Raw genomic sequence first — 18757 nt, 5'->3', positions numbered from 1 at the left:
TTTTTCCTCCAAAAGCAGGCAGGTTCCCTGAGGTCTACTTCTAGGCAGGGGCTCGGACGGGGTGACTTCCCAAGGGCTCTTCGCAAGAACTGGAGAGCAGTGAGCCAATCTTGCTGCAGATCCTGCTCAGCGTTCACGTACCCCTTTCTCTGCAATTTCCCCACTGCCCTTCTCCCCACTCTCCAACCATAGCCCGGACATCATGGGGAGGACGTAAGGACAGAGTCTGGCAGGCACAGGGGGAGGGGAAAGGCTGCCTTTGCCGGATGCTAGCAACACTCCTATTTCCTCAAAGCTGGTCTAAGGCTGGGTGCCCGAATCCTCTGGGAAGGCACTGTGTTGTGGGGGGATCCATGAACCCAGGGTAGGAGGTTCCAGGCATGAGGCCGCCTTGGGGGTGCAAGGGGGCACATGGTCATCTGTGGTGTAAGGTGTGCCCTTCCTATGTTTCCCTAAGAGGGCATCTAGCACAAAGGCACAGATTTTCTAGGCTGGGCAGTCCCATGGGCCAGGACCCTCTCAGCTTCTTTTAGTACCTGCCTCCCCCACGGCACGTCCCCGCCCCTAATTTCCGGGTGTGAGAATGGGATGTGTGTGTGAAGTGCTTTCTGATCCCAGGACAAGGAAGGGGATCTTCCCATGCTGGGAATGGGGACTGACTCCTGGCAAGATGGGGACCCCATTTGAGAAGGGAAGTGAGAACAAGGAATTGAGGAGGGAGGGTCCAAGGTGCCGGTTCGGAAGCAGAACGCTCTTTGCTAGGTGTGGTGTTCGGGGGACAGTCCCTGCAGAACAGCAGGTCAGTAAGCACACGGACGCTGGCGCCCAGCGGCGGGGAAGGCTGCCCCACCCTGCCGGGAAAGACCCCGCGGTTCCTGTGTGGGGATGGGAGGCGGCCGCTGGGCAGCCCTCGGCCAGCAGAGGGCGACGTGGCAGGTGCGGCGACCAGGCTGCTCCCAATCTGGGGTAGGAACTGAGATTTGGGCCCCCGCGGGGGTCTGAGCAGGGGCGTGAGGAAACTGTGACCTGTCTAAGGGCAAAGCTGGGCGTGTATCCTGGGACCCTCTCCTCCCCCGATCTCTCTGGTTCTATCTGGACCTCTGCGACGGGCCACTGCAGAGGCATCGGCCTGGGAAGACTCTGGAGCTCAGGATTTAACCATGGTTTATTGCAGACCTATTGTGTGCCAGGCACGAGCCCAGTGCTCCCACAGTGTCTCCAGGTACAAGAAGTGGAATTTCGACCCTGGAACACCTTCCTGCACTCAGACAGAAGCATGTGCAGACTGCTCTCAGCAACACCACCTCCTTCGCTCCCTGGCCATTGGGCCCCCTTCTCTCTACCTGTCCCCTGTCACTCCACTTCCTGCCCCAGGCCTTCTCTTAGGGATTTTCCAGCCTTTGGGGAGCTGCTGCTTTCAGTTTCTGGCTGTGGGGTCTCAGCAGGAGTTTGTTCCAAAACCCAGTAGAAATAAAATCCTTCAAGAAGGAGATGATTCGTGGGCTGGGTGGAGTCCAGTGACCAGAGGACGTGCAAACTATGGCCTAATGATCTGGGAACCTAGCCCATCGATTGAGCTTTCTGTTTTCACCCAGTTTCACTTCCTGGTTCTCCTCCAAGCCTTGCACAATGCTGGGAGACAGGCCTAGAAAAGTGCCACCATGAGGATGGTGGAAGACACACATAAGATGCTGGCCTGGGGAGGCTACTCTGGGTCATTACAGCAGGAGCGGGGAGAGCTTTCTTCACAGCCCTGCCCCTAGGCTGAAGACTACTAGGACAGGTCTTCCCAAACTTGAGGCTGTCCTTGTCCACAGCCTGAGTCCCCACCTCCGCTCCTTATATTCCTCAAGCTCCCCTCCAACTCACTTCCCTGCAGCCCACTTCCCTGCCCCCAGGGGCCAGGACAACCTGCTCCATACGTGAGCATACATACATCCTTGAAATTTCCAAATGCCAAACTTTCTGTGTGTCTCTCTAGAGCCATTGAATTCTCCTGAGACACACTCTCTGGGCCTGGCCAGGGGTGTGGGCCTGAGCCAGGGGCCAGTAGGGGAGCTGGAGGCTTCTTGGATGGAGCCAAATTTCTTTTGAGCCTTGGAAGCTTTGGAGGAAGCCGCCCTGTAGTCCTGGGGCAGAGGAGACTGCGCCACAGAGAGGGCGAGGGGCTGGCTTGTGGTCAAAAGGCCCAGAGCTGTCTGAGCCCAAGAGTGGCCACTGGCATGGTTTTAGGCAAGAACTGGAGCTTGCAGACTTAGACTAGGAGGTGCTCCAGACACTCCTTGAGTCAGGTAAAGTTATTTTCAAACCCCCATCTTGAGGCAAATTGCCAGGGGCTGGAGCATAAGGAATAGATGAGACTGAGGAAGTTAGCTCTGATATAGGCTGAAATGTCAGAGAACTAGAGCTAAAGAAGCCTCAGAGGACATCAGGACCAAATCTTCCAATAAGTAGATAAGAAACAAAGGTCCTGGCCGGGCGCAATGGCTCACACCTGTAACCCCAGCACTTTGGGAGGCCGAGGTAGGTGGAACACCTGAGGTCAGGAGTTCGAGACCAGCATGGCCAACGTGGTGAAACCCTGTCTCTACTAAATATACAAAATTAGCCAGGCGTGGTGGCATGTGCCTGTAATCCCAGCTACTCGGGAGTCTGAGGCAAGAGAATCATTTGAACCTGGGAGGTAGAGGTTGCGGTGAGCCAGGATCATGCCATTGCACTCTAGCCTAGACAACAAGAGTGAAACTCCGTGTCAAAAGAAAAAAGAAGGAAAAAAGAAAAGAAAAGGTCCTGAGACAGGCCTGCTTTTGTCACATGGAGCAAACATGCGGGGTCAGACCTGGGTCTCTTGACACCCACTGACCTTCCCCCTGCCATGCTTGGCCTTGATATTCTCTCAGTTAATCTGAAAGTCCTGGGCCTTGCCCATCTGACCTGCCCCTTTTCCACTGCCCTGTGATCCTGCCACACTTCAGTAGGACCTCTTAGGATTTAATGCCCTAGTAAGTCAGGCCCCAGCTCTCTCAGGCAGCTGACATTCAGCAAGCTGCGCTCTTGTTGAGGAGACAGAAAGCCCAAGGCATCATGGAGCTGAGATACAAATCCACAGAGAGAAACTGATGGGCCCTGGCTCTCTGGAGCTTATGCTAGAGGCTGAAGCCTGGAAGAGAAGTGTGTGCCAAGGGCTGGACAGGGCCCTGTGCCACCCTGGCAGCTCTGGTGGGGCAGTGGGGTTGATCAAGGGCAGAGGGCAAAGTGCAGGCCCAGGCTCTGAGTCTGGGACTGGGATTCCCTGGCTTGGCACTCTGACTCTGAAGCCTCTTTTGCATCCTGTCCTGGGAGTGGTAGGGGGTGCACCCTGCTGGCCATAAGGGGTGGGGAGAGAGCCAGCGTCAGGGAGCCTGCCGCTTTGAGCAGGCCAGACAGCAGGGGATCAGATTTCAGCCCAGCTGTATTTTTGGCTGGGTGGGCTGGGGGCCGAGCAGGCAGGCGCAGCTGCCCATCCCCAGCACACACCACACTCACACTACCTCTACCCAGATAGGGCACCATCCACTGCCCCCCACCCCCCCAGCCCCCTGCGGGCAGAAGGGAATCAGGTGCTCCTGGGCTACTGAATCACTTTAGGCTTCTCTGGACTGTTGCTAATTTTCTGTAGTGTCTTCTTGATCCGCAGCGCGGTGAGTCGGGCAGAGGGGTTTGGGTACCAGCATTCCCGCATCATCTGAGCTAGGCCTGAGAGGACCTGGGGGTTGGGAGAGAGGTGCAGAGGAGAAGAGGCAGAGAGAGAGATGCAGAGAAGAGGAGGGGGTTGGGAGAGAGGTGCAGAGGAGAGGAGGCAGAGAGAGAGATGCAGAGAAGAGGAGGGGGTTGGGAGAGAGGTGCAGAAGAGAAGAGGCAGAGAGAGAGATGCAGAGAAGAGGAGGGGGTTGGGAGAGAGATGCAGAGGGAGGTGGGTCAGAGAAGATGGGAAGAAGATGAGGAGGATGGCCGGTAATGGGGAGACATAAGCAGGAAAGAAAGGATGAGAGGAGGGAGATGAGAGCATTGGAAAGGAGAGCGAGAGGAAAGACAAGTGGTGAGAGAGAGAACAGAGGATGACAAAAAATCAAAAATGGAAGAGGAAGAGAGTAGAGTGAGAAAGGGATGGAGAAAGACAGGGAGGACAGAAAGAGAGAACTCAGATCTTCAGGAGCACTCAAGCCCCCTTGGGCAAGCAGTGTCTGTGAAACACCTTACCCCCATCCCCACCTTTGCCAAGATGCACAGGAAGGGGCCGATTCTTCAAGCCTGGGGGCTCCCACATCCCCATCCACAGCCTAAGACCCCAGTGCAGAGGGCAGTGTCTTCCAGCCCCTCCATCAGCCATGGCTGGGCCCCGGGGACTGTGGAAGTTTGAGAAGTGGGAACTGCCCGAAAAATGCAAGTGTCCAGGGAGCAACCCATCCCAAAAAGCTCACCAACCCATCCCAGGAAGCTCATCAACCCATCCCAGGGCCTGAAATGAGCTGGCCCCACTTCTGGCTCCTGAAAGTGAGTGTATGTGTGTGAGTACAGGAATGCATACATGTGGCTTTTTGCGGATATGTATGTTGTACAGAAATGTATGTCTATGTATACATACATGTATACATATACGTATACATGTATGTATATATGTATAGAATATATTCATTCTTTCAGTAAATATTTATTAGCACCTATTGTGAGCCAGATACTATGATAGGTAATAGGGACATAAGGGTGAGCAAAAGACACGTTCTTTGTCCTCACGGGGCCAACAGTCTGGCATATATGCGCATGTGTATATTTCTGTGAGTGTATGTTCAGAAGGATATTCACGCTTGTATGTGTTGATATACGTGTGTATCTTCGTACAAGTGAAGTGTTTTGAGAAAAAACAAGGACAAACAACAACAAAACAGCAACAAACAAAGAAAAATAGCAACAAAAATACCACAGTGGTCAGGTGTGGAGGCTCACACCTATAATCCCAACACTTTGGGAGGCTGAGGCAGGAGGATCACTTGAGCCCAAGAGTTTGAGATAAGCCTGAGCAACATAAAAGACCTTGTCTCAACAAAAAATTTTAAAAATTAGCCAGGTGTGGTGGTGTGCACTACACCTAGCTACTGGGGAGGCTGAGGCAGTAGGATCGGTTGAGCCCGGGAGTTTGAGGTTACAGTGAGCTATGACTGTGCCACAGCACCCCAGCCTGGCTGACAAGAGCAAACAAAACCCTGTGTCTCAAACACACACACACACACACACACACACAGAGCCACAGATAGCCTCTGACTTTTCACAGGGAAGGTGAAAGTTCTTAAAATCCCAGAATGACCAGATGGCCCTGGGGGCAGGGAGAATGGGCCAGGGTTGAAAGAGGGAGTACCTAGAGAGGTGCCCTAACCAGGACACTCAGTATCTATCTGAGATGAAGCAGAGGCCTCAGACACAAGTTCCTGGGCCCAGAAATCCCAGCTGTGAGCCACCACCCCACTCCATCCTAGTCCCAGCAGAGGCCTCACCGGGTCTGCAGCCAGCCGGTTAGGGATGGTGGGGGTCTGCTGATCCACACACACCACCTTCTTCATGTCCTCAAAGCTGGGGTCATTGGGCACCACATCATAGAAGGGTGGTCTATAGTCCTCCACGATGCCTGGAAATGGAGAATGGACAAGACAATCACTTGGGACTCCAAGGAGGCCCAATACCACCCAGAGGAGAGCCTTTTCTACCCTCTATCCAAGGGCCAGAAACCAGTGGCCTGGACATGCTACCCCTGAGAGGGACAGTATAATGCAATAAATGTGTTTCTAACTAATATTAATGACTGCCATTTGTTTTGCACATGGCATGTGCCAGGTATTCTGCTGTAAACCCTTTACGTGCTTTACCCTCTTTGTCCTCACAACAGCCCAATGGGGTGGGGACTAGTATTACCTCCATTTTACAGATGAAGAAACTGATGCTCAGAGAAGTGGGGCCCAAGGTTCCACAGCTAGTAATGGCAGAGGCAAGACTCAAACCCATCTCGGATTCCTAGGCCAGCCTTGTTTCAGTCTTTCCTCAGCTGCCTTCCACCCAGTGCCCGGGACTGCTCCCAGGCCCCAACTATCACACATGCCTGATAATAATAACACCAAATGTTTACTGAGCACTGTATGCCAGGTGCCGTCCTAAGAGCTCTGCATGAAATCCTCACAGCAGCCCTATGAGGTAGGTAATACTATTAGCTCCACTTTATAAGCCAAGAAATGAAGACCAGAGAGTTTGAGAAACTTGTCTAACTAAGATCAGCAGATAGTAAGTGACAGGGCTAGGATTTAAGCCCACAGTCTAACACCAAAGCATGTGCTCTTTACCTCCAAGCTGCACTTATTTTTTACCCAGGTCCACGTAACATCACCCAGTGTCAGGGATGGCACAGGCCTCTGCTGACTCCTGCAGCCAGCACTGACCCCCTCCTCTTGGTATCCCAAGTTCACAGTTTTTGGTAGGAGCTTTCTGAAAACAATGCCTGTGGAGCTGCAGACAGCCCCGTGCCCCATCCTGTTTCCCAGCCTGAGGCTGGGGGCCATGGCCACACAGGCCGCAACCTTGATAGAGCCTTCGCAAGCTGTTCTCCCCATGGCCAGCTTCCAGGCCTGCCCCTGTGCCGCTCACGCCCTAATCAGTGCTGCACAGAGGCCTGAGTGTGTCTAATGGGCCTTTAATCAGTGCCGGGGCTGACACCAGATTACAGTGTTTATAATGCGCCGCGAGTCCGTGTGGGGCTGATGGAGCTTCCCCCTCCACCCCAGGCAGCCTCCTCCCAGCCTTTCTTTTCTGCCCTGCAGCCTGGTCCAAGGAGCCTTGGCTTCTTCCAGGTTCCTCTTTCCCCCGATCCCAGTCTCCTTAGAGCCCACTCTGGCAATTCACGCCTGGAGTCTTAAGGAATCTAAGCACCTCGTGAGTCTCCCCAAGGGACTGGTGACACCACAGCCTCTGTTTTCAGTCGATGACCACCAAGGACAAATGGAGTCTGGCATGGGGCTGGCTCCTGGTAGATGCTCAGGAAATGAGGACATCTTTGTCCCCCAGAAGCAGGGCTCCAGCCATATCTTGAGGATTGTCCCCAACCTGTCAGGACTCCTGGAAGTCCCTCACCATGGAAGCCTCCTCAAAGGTTGACAATGCTCCCACCAGTCTAGACGAGCCACCCATCCTCTGTCCACTCCAGGGCTGAGAGAGCATCGACCTCAGGGCTGCCTGCCTGGGGCAGGTCCCTCTACCTGCCGCAATCCCTCTAAATCAGAGTCCCCTGTGGCAACCAACAGTAACAACGAGGCAGCAATAAGCAGGCAGTGCAGGCACTCACATGCATTGTGTGCATGAGGAAATCAAGGGCCAGAGAGGTTTAAGTGCACACAGTGATAATGAGCACTGGCCCCGGGGCAGACTGCCTAGTTTCGGACCCTGATGCTGCCTCAAGCCCACTGTCATTCTGTGCCCCCATCTCCTCAACTGTAAAATGGGGACAATATGAGGTCAGGCACTCATTCTATCTACAACAATAACAGCCACTAATATGTAGCTCTAGATATTATTCTAAATACTTAGATTATCTCAACAACTGGAAGCTATTTTTATCTCATTTTATTTATTTATTTTATTAATTTTTTTTTTTGAGACAGGGTCTCACTCTGTCACCCAGACTGGAGTGCAGTGGCATGATCTTGGCTCACCGCAACCTCTACCTCCTAGGTTCAAGCGATTCTCCTGCCTCAGCCTCCCGAGTAGCTGGGATTACAGGTGTGTGCCACCACAGCCGGCTAATTTTTGTATTTTCAGTACAGACAGGGTTCCGCCATGTTGGCCAGGCTGGTCTTGAATTCCTGACCTCAGGTGATCTGCCCGCCTTGGCCTCCCAAAGTGCTGGGATTACAAGCATGAGCCACCGCACCCATTTTACAAATGAGGAAACTGAGACACACAGAGGTCAAATAACCTATGCACAGTCATGGCAAAATCAGGAATAGAACCCAGGAAGTCTGATTCCAAGCCTATGCTCTTAGCCACTAAGCAATACCACTGCCTTGTCCATACCAAAGAATTAAATAAGATAATACACGTAAAGTGCATAGCATGGCATCTGGCACATATTTAAGCTCAATCAATATTAGCTGCTATTAATATTTCTATTATTATCATGTACCCAATATTTCACAGCCAGACTCACAGACCCTGTTATCTGTTTTTAAGGTTTATACCTTAAAAGGTCACTCAGCTGAACCAGCTGGTGGGCAGCATGGAAGGGGTGCCAGGAGGTCTGGCTGCAAACCTCCCAGGCCATGGGCACTGGCCATGGCAGGAAGCCCCTGGCTCCACAGGCTGATTCCCCTTTCCCTACCCTGTGTAGGGTGGGCCCTCACCATTCACGATGGTCCGGCGGGCGATCTCCCACAGCACCAGGCCAAAGGCCCAGATGTCAGTCCACTTGTAGGACTCAAAGCAGTCCGTGCGAATCTGCTCATCCAGCACCTCAGGCGCCATGTACCGCTTGGTGCCCACTCTCGGGTTGTTGCCGATGTCCAGGTAATCGCTGCCCTGTGAGTGCATCACAGCCAGGCCTGTGGGGGTGAGGCCTGTCACTCCTGCCCCTCTCCCGAACCTGGGATCCAGGGGGCAGGCAAAGTGGGGACTGAGAGAAACAGTGGGACAGAGAGGGGAAGGCAGATGGAGACGTGCACGGAGATGGGCTGGAAGGCAGTGGCCACAGAGAGAACCACGGCCCCAGATACTCTTTGCTTGTGTAGTGCTCTCTAGGTTGCCAAGAACCCAGCGAGATGTGAGTGGGCAAGGCAGCCATTATGAGCCCACTTCACAGAGCAGACCCGGAGGCTAGTGATGGGGAGGGATGTAGTTAGCGAAACCAGGATGAGAACCCAGGTTCTCGGCTCCTGCCTCCTTTACCCCAACTCCTGGAGCCAGGATGGTATGGTGGAAGGAGTCTGGGTTTGAAAAGGGCGTTCAGACAACTTGTGGGGTCTTGCGGAGGAGAACTGAGACAACGTGCACCTATAAGTTTTCAAGTGCTAATCATGGTCACCGCCCACAGGCAAAGGAGAGGAGAGCGCACAAGCTCCACCCACCTGTGAAGGGCGCGCCCCTGCCCCGCCCGGCTCACCCAGGTCGGCGATGCAACACTGCAGGTTGCTCTTGACCAGCACGTTGCGGCTCTTGAAGTCGCGGTGGGCAATGGCTGGTTTGCCCTGTGTACCGAAGATCTCCACGTGCAGGTGCGCCAGGCCGCAAGCTGCGGACACAGCTAGCCTCAGAGCCAGATGGGGCTCCAGCGTCTGTCTCTGCAGAAAGTCGTAGAGGGAGCCGTGCTCGTGGTAGTGCGTGATGAGCCACAGCTGCGTGCTCGAGTTGCGGGAGGTCATGTCCGAGGCGATGAAGCCTGTGTGCAGAAAGGTCGGGTGACTCAGCCAAGGGGCTGGGGCTAAGGGAGGCTGGAGTGGTGAGGGTCAGGGTGGGGTTGGGGGAGAGGGAATGGGCTGGGTCACTGCTAAGCTAGATCTGGGGGTGGGGGTTGATGTGGCTTAGGTCAGAGGCAGAGCTGGAGTCAGAGGTTGGGTCTGGGCCTGGCTTAGTGGCTTGCACCTGTAATCCCAACACTTTGGGAAGCCAGGGCAAGAGGACTGCTTGAGCCTAGGAATTTGAGACCAGTCTGGGAAACACAGGGAGACCTCGTCTCTACAAAAAATAAAAAAGTTAGCTGGGCATGGTGGCACATGCCTGTGGTCCCAACTACTCAAGAGGCTGAAGTGGGAGGATCGCTTGAGCTCAAGAGATTGAGGCTCCAGTGAGATTGCACCACTGCATCCCAGCCTGGGTGACAGAGCAAGGCCCTGTCTCAAAAATAAAATAAAAAAATAAAATAAAATAAAATAAATAAAATAAAAATAAAAATAAAATAGGTTGGTGCTGCAGGTGGGCTGAGAGTCCTTCAGGGTTCTGTTAATGTCTGGAGGTCTGCGAACTTGAGCCCTGAGTGCAGGAGGGCAAAGCCCCAGGCCTGGCACAGCCGGCCTCTCCCCTTGCCTAGGATGTTGTCGTGTCTGAGCAACACTGTGTTGTAGATCTCAGTCTCCCGGAACCAGGACTGTTCATCCCTCGAGGAGAAGATCTTGACGGCCACACTCTCACCGTGCCACAAGCCCCGCCACACTTCACCATAGCGGCCTTTTCCTGATGGCCAGAGGGGAAGGTAAGGGTCACACACTGGGCACACAGAGCCCTGGAAGAGCCCCCCATCTTGATGCTGCGCTGCCTCCCTCGCCCACCCCACCCACAGAACCCCAGACCCTTAGGTTTAACTTAATCCAGACCCAAACCCAGCGGCAGGCCACCCCCAGCTGCCTCTCGTTCCACCCCGGTCCTGCAGAAAGAAGAACCTAGCCCTGGCCCGTCTCCAGCCCACTCCCTGCCCAGCAGAATTCCAATTCTGACCCAGGCCTGGCACCGCCTGTGATTCCAGTAGCCAAGAACTCCCTCACCCCTCCAGGCTCATGAGAGCCCTTGGTCCTCATCCACTGGGCTCACCCACTGCTCACCCACACACTCCACCAAGGCAACCTGCCGTGCCACTGTCCTCTGCACCAGGAAGGGGAGCCCCGAGCCACTCCCTGTGGTGCAGTCACTGTCCAGGAGGTCCTGGGGGTACGGAGAGGCCACTGAGAGGCTGTCACAACCAGTCACAGCCCCCTTCTCTATCCTCGACCTGGGACCTGCTGGGTCACTGCAAGCTCCTCACTCGCCCAGCTCCCCACCGGCTCTAATCTCTGGGTGACCTCTCTGATTCTGCAGTTCCTAACTGCCCCCCTCCACCCTGCGTCACAGGTCCCCAGGCCCATACCCCCAACATGCTGTCACCCTGCTCAGATGCTTTCAGGATGAGACTGGACTCTCCCAGCTCGCTGTGCAGGCCACGCTGCTTCTCCTGCCTCCGTCGGACATGCCACAGGCCCAGGACACCCAGGGCCACCAGGGCCAGCAAGGCCAGCACGGGACCCAGGATCAGGGCCAGCTGGCCATCTGTTCCCGGTTGCTCTGAAGGAGTTTGGGTGGCTGGGGGAGGGGGACACTGAGGCTCAGCTTCCACTAGGTCAGCTCCCCCCACCTCGGGCCAGACCACTCTGCCAGTTAGATCCCAGAGTCCTGCCCACCCGCTCCCCTGCCCCCAGTCCCTTTATTGGCCAGAGCATGAGAGGAAAGGAGGGAAGGGAGGGCAGGGGCCGAGAAGATGGGGAGGGAGTGCTAGGGCAGCTGGACGTACCCTCCAGCACCAGGGACACGTTGTGGTTGCAGAGGTGGCTGTCGCAGCAATAGTGGTTGACGAACTCAGTGGGGCGCCCCCTGCAGAGCTCCCTGTGCAAGTTCCCGCAGCCCCGATGTTCCTGGGGGTGCCTTCCCTCCTCCCGCACCAGCACTACTGTGCACCAGGCCCCCCGGCAGGTAGGCCCCCTGCAATGTGGGCTCTCACACGTGCAGGTCACCAGCGGGCCCCGAGACGGCTTCACAGGGTCGCCTGGGAGACACACCGGAAGCTCAGCCACTGTGGGCCCAGCTCCCCCAGGCTGAGCCCGACACCCATTTCTGTCCCACTGTCTCTCTCGCCTGACCCCTCAGACAAACACCTTGAAGCTTTGGTCTCTTACTTTCATCCTCAGTCATCCTTTCCTCAGAACCCTCCCCTCAGGGCAGCTGACACTCTGAAAAGCAGTCTTCTGTCCCCTCCTGGCTCCTAGGTCCTCCCCTCCCAGTTCCAGGCTGGGCTGGGCCCTCAGCCCCAGCTCTGAGAGCTCTCCCAGGCTTGGCCTGACAACACCTGCTCTCCCTCCACCCCATATATAGGCTTCCACCCTAGCCTGACAGAGCTCCAGCCTGCAGGTCTGGACCAAGAGGAGAGCAAAGGAGGGCTGGGGTAGCTGGGGGCTGAGTCCAATGAAGCCTCACTGTCCTCCACTCTCCAGTCAAGCTCCTAAATTCTCCCCAGCTTCTCAAGTTCAGCCCCAGGCAGAGCTGATTCGGGCCCTGATAGCCCTTTCTCTATCCAAGTTCCTGTTTCCTAACTGCTCCCCAAGTACTCACCCTGGGTCACCAAGGCCATCAGCAGCATCAGAAGGCCTCTCCTGGGGGAGCCCAAGGTCATGGTCCCTGCAGAGAGGACCAAGAGAGGTGGAGTAAGAGCCACAAAATGTGACAGCCGCTGGCCGTGGCTCCCTCCTGCCCAGAGGAAATCACTGAGTTTTTTTTGGAGGGGAGGCAGGGAGGCCGCCTCCCTACTCCCTGCCGCCTGGCTTTGGGGCGGGGCCTGCAGGGGAAGTCCTGGTTCACTTCCCCATGGAAACCATCCTGTTAGAGGTGAAGGGTGGAGAGCAATGTTTAACTGAGAGCTTGGGGAAACCCTAGCTCTGCACCCCTGCTGCTGAGCTCAGACTGGAGGCAGGTTGGGAGAGCCGCAGGAAGCACCCAATTGGGGTAGAAGGAGCATCTCTCCAGCAGCTCCCCTTCTGTTCTGTGTCTCTTTCCCACTCCCTCACAGCCTCCACCCCTGCCTACCCTTTCCCAGTGCCCCCCCAGCCCTGGCTGCCTCAAACATAAACAGGCTCCTGTCTTCACTTCCTGCCATTCAGGGTCCTGCCAAGCCAGGAACAGGAATCAAGATTGTTTAGATTGGGGTCTGGATAGAACAGGCAGGAGTCACGCACAGCAGGGAACTAGGGCATATTTTCAGGGTGGGCTGCAGCAGCCACAAGGTCTGGAGGGGCTTTTTAAATATGCCCTTAGTTCCTTGCTACACTTAGTTCCTTGTGCCTGGGACACCCACATGGCAGAATTCTAGGTGGTCATCCTGTGAATCACAAAATCCAGCTCCTTGTTTTACAGAAGAAAGGAGTAAGGCTCATACAGGGAAGAAGACTTGTCCCGGGTCAGATAGGACTCACTGGCACCAGCAGGAGTACATCCCAGGTTTCCAGACTCCTAATCAAGTGCTCTCTTCGCTCTGTCCCTATCCAGCGGTGGCAGCCCATGTCTGAACCCTCAGGGCTATAACAACCACGCAAAGCTTGGACAGTGCAGGGTCATGCCAGGTGTAGAGGAACCTCTCTGCAAGCTCACCAGAATATAAGCTGCCCTCTCGGAGCCGTTCCCTGACCCCCTTGTTTCCCCTTGCCATCTAGGAAAGGGTGGGTGGAGGGCCAGTGATGTGGCAGGGGAAGTGAAACACACTTAGACACTGAATATTTGACCTTCCATGGCTGACTAGGGTTGAACTTTTCCAGAAGTTTGTTGGAGAGTGTTAGGGGGACTAATTCTGGTCTATGATAGTCCCCAATCCAGGTCCCACACCAACTAGTGCTTCTGAAGCCACCTAGTCTTCATTTCTCAGAGGTTTAGAACCAGAAGATATCGGCTAAAGCTGCAGCAAGAAGGACCCTGGTCAGACAGCAACAGGACTTTCTGAATGGTGGAGTGTGTGCAGGTGTGTGTCTGGGGACTGGATCCTCAGGCAGGGCACAAGGCAGGGAGACTGTCCTTTGGCATGACTTGGTGAGCCTGATAGGGCGGGGCACATGGCCACAGAGGCTTCAGAAAGCCCATAGTCTAAGAATGGTGCCAAATGAAGACCCAAGATGCTGAGGCTCTGAGGGCAGTATGGCTAGGGGTGGGGTAGGGGGGCTTCATAGGCCTCTCTGGCTGGTGGCAGGCCTGGCCTTCCTGCCTGGGCTTCCTCTGCCCCAGAGGCCCAGGCTGGGGGAGGAAACAGAGCCCTGGGCTGCTGCAGCTGTGTCCCCAGCCTCTGCCTGACCTCCTGCCTCTTGCCCCTCCCGCAGCCAGTGAGGACTCTGGCTAGCACTGTGCGGCAGGACCGGCAGTGGGATGGGATGGAGAGAGCACCCTAGACGAGCTGAATCTGCCCCCTGGGGTACTAGCAGGAAGCCATCCTTGGCGGCCTTTGCTAGCCCAGAAAGCTGCAAAGGAGAGAGTTTGAGGTGGAAAAAAAAAAGTGGCTAAAAATAAGGCTAAAATCTGGCATTCCTCTAGGACTCTCTGTTCGTACCTCTACTTCTCTGGCCGTGCCCCAGTCCACCCTCCTTCTACTTTATTACGCATCAGAATCACCTGAAGTGCTCAATGAGAAAAGCATATTCACTGGTTTCACCCTCACTCCAGACTCTGATTCAGTCCTGGAATCAGCAAGAAACATGCATTTTTTAAAAGTTCCCCAGGGAATTCTGATCAGTTTGTGTGGGCACAACGCTAAGTCTGGTTCCTCTGCTTTCATTTTGCTGTACAGGGCCCTGCTGGGTGAGTGGGAGTGGGATGCAGAGGGAGGGGACATTCACTCCCACCCAGGATCCTCCCCATCTACTACAGAAGGGACAGCCAAGAGTAAACACCAAAGCTGGGATTTGGTGACACTGTGGAGCGAGGCTGTCTGCATCTGCAGAACCCATCTATGGTCTAATCCCGGGAATGTGATGGAGTAAAATTGGGACTGTCCAATTTTTAACTGGACCCAGTGTGAGATCAAGTACAGGAGGGTGCTGAGTCCTGATCAGTCCAAACTCAGAGCTGACTCTGTACGATTTGCCCTGAAATCTGACTGTAGCACGAACAGACTCCTGGCAGGATCTTTTCACTTCTAAGCAAAACTTTGTGAAAGATCTCCTGCTGACAGAAGCATCACTATTGTTGGCCAGAAATTACAGACGTTAAACTAATTTCAAACGTTAGCTAAACACTATGAAATACTTAATAATAACAGTTAACCTTCTCTGAGTACTAATTATATGCTAAGTACTGAACTTGAATGGTTTATCTGATTTAATCATCACAACAGTCCAGTGGGGGAAAGTGAGGCTCAGAGATGTTAAGTTTCTTGTCCATAGTCACTGAGCGTGTCTTAATAAACTTAAATTGCTGATAATAAATCCTTCCTTGATCATTGTTATTCCTCCAGTTGTTTGGGGTTAGATGAGTCCCTCAAAGGAAGAAAAAGACATGGGTCTCGGTGGACATGTACAAATTGCCTACTACTGTTGTTTTTAACGGGTGCCCTGCTCAGATTTGTTTAAATGCAGACAGCGTTTTTGTTTGTTTTTAATTTTTTTTGAGACAGGGTCTTGCTCAGTCGCCCAGGCTGGAGTGCAGTGGTGCAATCACAGCTCACTGTAGCCTTGAACTCCTGGGCTCAAGTGATCCTCCCACCTCAGCCTCCCAAGTCCCAAGGGACTACAGGGGCGCAGCACCATGCCCAGTTTTATTTTTAGTAGAGATAGGGTCTCACTATGTTGACCCAGGCAACAAAGGTGGTGTTGCTGCCCAGAAATCATCTGTTTGCCATAGGCTTAGTCAAAGTCTGAGCCTCAGATGGGGAGAGCCAGAGTAGTGGTATGCCCGAAAGGTGCTTATCAATCTTTTTCTCCCCAGCACACCTGAAGGATTGATAAAACCTACTCCCATCAACGGCAGTGGCTCAGCACAGCAGTGATTTTCACAGGGCTGGAGAAGCGCCATATCAAGCACAACCTTCTGGACTCACTCTGCACTTCAGTAGGCCTTACCCCAACAGCAGAGGACCAGACCCAGCTGTTCATACTGGGTTGCCCTTACGATTCATCCATGTAATTTATTAGCCCTTCACAGCGGGGTGATGCAGTGGAACAAGCCTGGATTTTCAGGTCTCAGGCAGACCACGGAGGCAGCACAATGTAGCACAGAGGTTAGGGTGTGGGCTCTGGAGCATGGAGACCTGGGTTCAAATCCTGCCTTTGCCACTTAGAGGTATGAAATTTGAGACAAGTTACTTAAACTTTCTGAGGCTTACGCTTCCCAGCATATGTAAAGTGGGAATAATAGTGTTATCTCATAGGTAAAATGTAGTACAGTTATTTAGCAGAGTATAAGTAGTACACAGTAAGCACTTAAATGTTATCAAGACCCCAACCATGCCATTTACCCCACCATCCAAGGAGTTTTGGACAAGTCCCATATTCATGTCTGTTTCCTTTTCTGTAGAATGGGCATAGTAACCCCTCTTCCACTAGGTTGCGACCAGGATTACATGAGAAAAATATATATATATCTAAGTGTCTACATAGTACTCAATCAGTGGTAGCTATTTCTAACAAACCAATGAAATGGGAGGACAGGTGAGAGGACAGGTATTACGACAGACCCTGACTCAGCCAGAAGCTGGCCATACATAGAGAGGGTGAGAGCAACTGTCCATTATGCCCCTGTCCTTGGAGAAGGAAAGAGGAGCTGGGGCAGCCAGCCCAGCCATGGGTTTCACAGCACTGGCCTCCATGGAAAATCTGGGGTCCCAGCCTGGAGGGAGACTGGGATCCCCTTTGGCCTGGATCCTGAAGGAAGGTCGTGGCAAGGAGATGACTGACCATGCAGGGCTAGGGTGAGACTCCTGGGTTGGAGTGATAGTGTCAGATTCCTCAAGCAACAGCTGGAAGGACTGGTCTGGGAAAGGTGAGCTCTGCCGGGAGGCTCAACAGCTGTGGAAGTAGGCATTCACTCCAGGTCCACTCAGCGGCCTGGAGGACGTGTGATCCCTTCTATGTGAATAGAGCAAGACAAGAATCCCACTGCCCATTTTATGAAGAGGGTAGGAGAACAGAGAAGTGAAGTCACTGACCCCAGGTCACCCGACTATAACCAAGTTTCTGATTTCCAGTCCCGTCTCGTCCAGTCCCCTCCAAGTCTCAGGTAGGGTCATGGGTAGCTATGCGCGGTCAGCCAGGGGCAGCTTGCCTTTCTAATGAGCTGGGACTGAGCCTACCGCGACCACTCTGCGGTGACTCTGGGGTCCGCCCGAAGGAAGGGCCCACTGAAGCGGGGGTCAGGCCGCCCGCCACCCGGTCCCGTCCGCGGACCTCGACTCACCTCTGGGCCCGCTCTGCGGGTGGCGGGGCGCAAGCCTTCGGCGGACCGGGGCCACCTCCCCTCCACCGCGCGGCCGCAGTTGCACCGCGAGCGCTGGACGGCGGGCTGGGGTCCGGGCGCGGCCCCGGACCGGGCTGGAGCCGGGGAGGGGCTCGCTCGGCGCGGCTGGCGCGGCAGCCTCCCGGGACTGGGATGGGGGCTGGAGCAAAAATGTTTCTTATTCCAGCGTCTTCCTGCCTGGCCCAGCTCCACTACTCCCTCCTAATAAACCGTTTCCTTATTGCCCAGCTCGCCGACTGGCCGCCGCTCGCCCTTTGCTGGGGCTGCAGGACCGGGACCCTCCCCCGCGCCGCTCCCAGCCCCTCAGGGCGGCCTCCCCTCCCAGCCGCCCGCAGCTCCCGGATCGCTGGCCCGCACCCGGGCCGGGCCTCCCACATCCGCCTCCCCGAGGGGGCGGGCCTTGGACTCAGGCCGTGGGGGTCCTGTGGGGGTCCCATAGGGGTCCCGTGGGGTCCGGACCCACAGCCGTGGGAGACAGAGCCGAGACTGTAGGCAACGTCTAGCGGCCGGAGTAGTGGGTGGGGGTAGAGGGAGATCGGCTGGCAGCAGCAGAGGGGCCGCCTGGAATCGGGGCGCTGGGAAGGGGCCACCGAGGAAGGGACAGGCGGGGGTGGGACGGGGAGGGACATTACCTATCCTTACCCCACCCTCAGCCCGGGGGTCCTCGGTCTAGGAGGCTGGGAGCAACGAGGGCAGAGTTTGGGGCTAGCAAAATCCAGATACGTTTTGGCCCCGCCCTCGGGAACTCCCGACTTGGCCCAAATCCTTCAGTCCCCTCCCTCGGGCCCCTTCATCCCCCATTTGTCCCCTCCTCTCTTCAGCAGCCTCTCCCCATCCGCACTCAGCACAGGGGTATACAGGCCCAGAGGACGGCCTTGGGTTAGCCCTGAGGATGGTTTGAGCCCTTCCTGGCCGCTGTGCAGCTGGGTGACAAAGACACCCCCGCCCTGCCAGTGACGGTCAGAATGGAGGGACACGAGGGGAGCAGCCTTGGACCTTCCCCTTCCAGGCAGGGCCCCCACCCCAGCAAATGGAGCTTTAGATAGAGGTGGGGAATGGAGCCTCCCTGGAACACTGCTGACACAAGGCAGCTGGGGAGGGAAGCAGAATGGCTTCATACCAGCAGGGGAGGGGGACACAGATTCTTCCTGATGCTCCTGCACAGACTGGGAGCACTGACCTTGCTGCCCTGCTTTGCTCCAACCATCTAAGTACCTGCAGGACTCTGATCTTAGTCCTAGCCTCCTGGTTATCCACAGAGACTCTGAAGTCAAACTACCTACTAGGAATGCAGGCTGGTTGTGTTACCGTAGGCTAGTGACACCTCTCCATGCTTCAGTCCCCCATCTGCTAAATAGGCATAGTAAACCGTGCCAGCCTCATAGGGTGGTTGTGAGAATAGAAGGAAATGATGCTTATCTCAGCTCATAGCAAAGATGCTGGCTGGCTGAGCCTGACTCAGAGGAGGCCCTCAATGAAGGCGTTTGTTAATTAAACGAACAAATGAAAAGGCTGGGGAGGGGGTGGCCTCAGAGACACTTGGAAAGACGTGGGTATTAGAAGCAGGAGTAGACCTCTAAGGTGTCTTACTCTAATGTGGGGATTCTACAAGATGAGCCAGGGACCCCTCCTCCTGCCCCGCCCCACCTTTTGACAGGAATAGAGCCTGGGGGAGATAATGGCTAAAAGCTCAGACAGGCATCAATTATTGACTGACCTCACTTCCTCTGCTGAAACCCTCCCC

The 18757-nt window shown here is 54.9% G+C and overlaps 1 protein-coding gene across 4 annotated transcripts; it reads right to left on the bottom strand.

The window, feature by feature from the left end:
* Positions 1 to 1147: 1147 nt before the first annotated feature.
* Positions 1148 to 17716, bottom strand: ACVRL1 (activin A receptor like type 1). Of its 4 annotated transcripts, none has more exons than XM_054444140.2 (11): positions 17646 to 17716; positions 16954 to 17152; positions 12139 to 12204; positions 11324 to 11575; positions 10904 to 11115; positions 10602 to 10701; positions 10090 to 10236; positions 9170 to 9445; positions 8415 to 8612; positions 5529 to 5659; positions 1148 to 3745 (listed from the first exon to the last, which is right to left on the bottom strand). In XM_054444140.2, the coding sequence occupies exons 3-11, from the start codon at positions 12197 to 12199 to the stop codon at positions 3611 to 3613; spliced, it is 1512 nt and encodes a 503-aa protein (XP_054300115.1). In that variant the 5' UTR covers positions 12200 to 12204; positions 16954 to 17152; positions 17646 to 17716; the 3' UTR covers positions 1148 to 3610. The 4 variants fall into 4 exon arrangements, with proteins under 4 accessions (XP_054300115.1, XP_063528814.1, XP_054300117.1 ...); XM_063672744.1 differs by having other exon boundaries at positions 17656 to 17705; XM_054444142.2 differs by lacking the exons at positions 10602 to 10701; positions 10904 to 11115; positions 17646 to 17716 and having other exon boundaries at positions 16954 to 17329.
* Positions 17717 to 18757: the final 1041 nt, after the last annotated feature.

The sequence above is a fragment of the Pongo pygmaeus genome, chromosome 10, assembly GCF_028885625.2.
Source record: "Pongo pygmaeus isolate AG05252 chromosome 10, NHGRI_mPonPyg2-v2.0_pri, whole genome shotgun sequence".
Lineage (NCBI taxonomy): Eukaryota > Metazoa > Chordata > Mammalia > Primates > Hominidae > Pongo > Pongo pygmaeus.
This window is presented reverse-complemented; position numbering and strand designations above follow the sequence as displayed.

Excerpts from the sequence above, each read along its gene's own strand:
- ACVRL1 (XM_054444140.2), bottom strand. The coding sequence starts at position 12,199 with ATGACCTTGGGCTCCCCCAGGAGAGGCCTTCTGATGCTGCTGATGGCC. Across the intron at positions 5,660-8,414 it reads CCGCCGGACCATCGTGAATG|GCATCGTGGAGGACTATAGA; the intron begins GTGAGGGCCCAC and ends CTCCATTTCCAG. Across the intron at positions 3,746-5,528 it reads ACCGGCTGGCTGCAGACCCG|GTCCTCTCAGGCCTAGCTCA; the intron begins GTGAGGCCTCTG and ends CCCAACCCCCAG.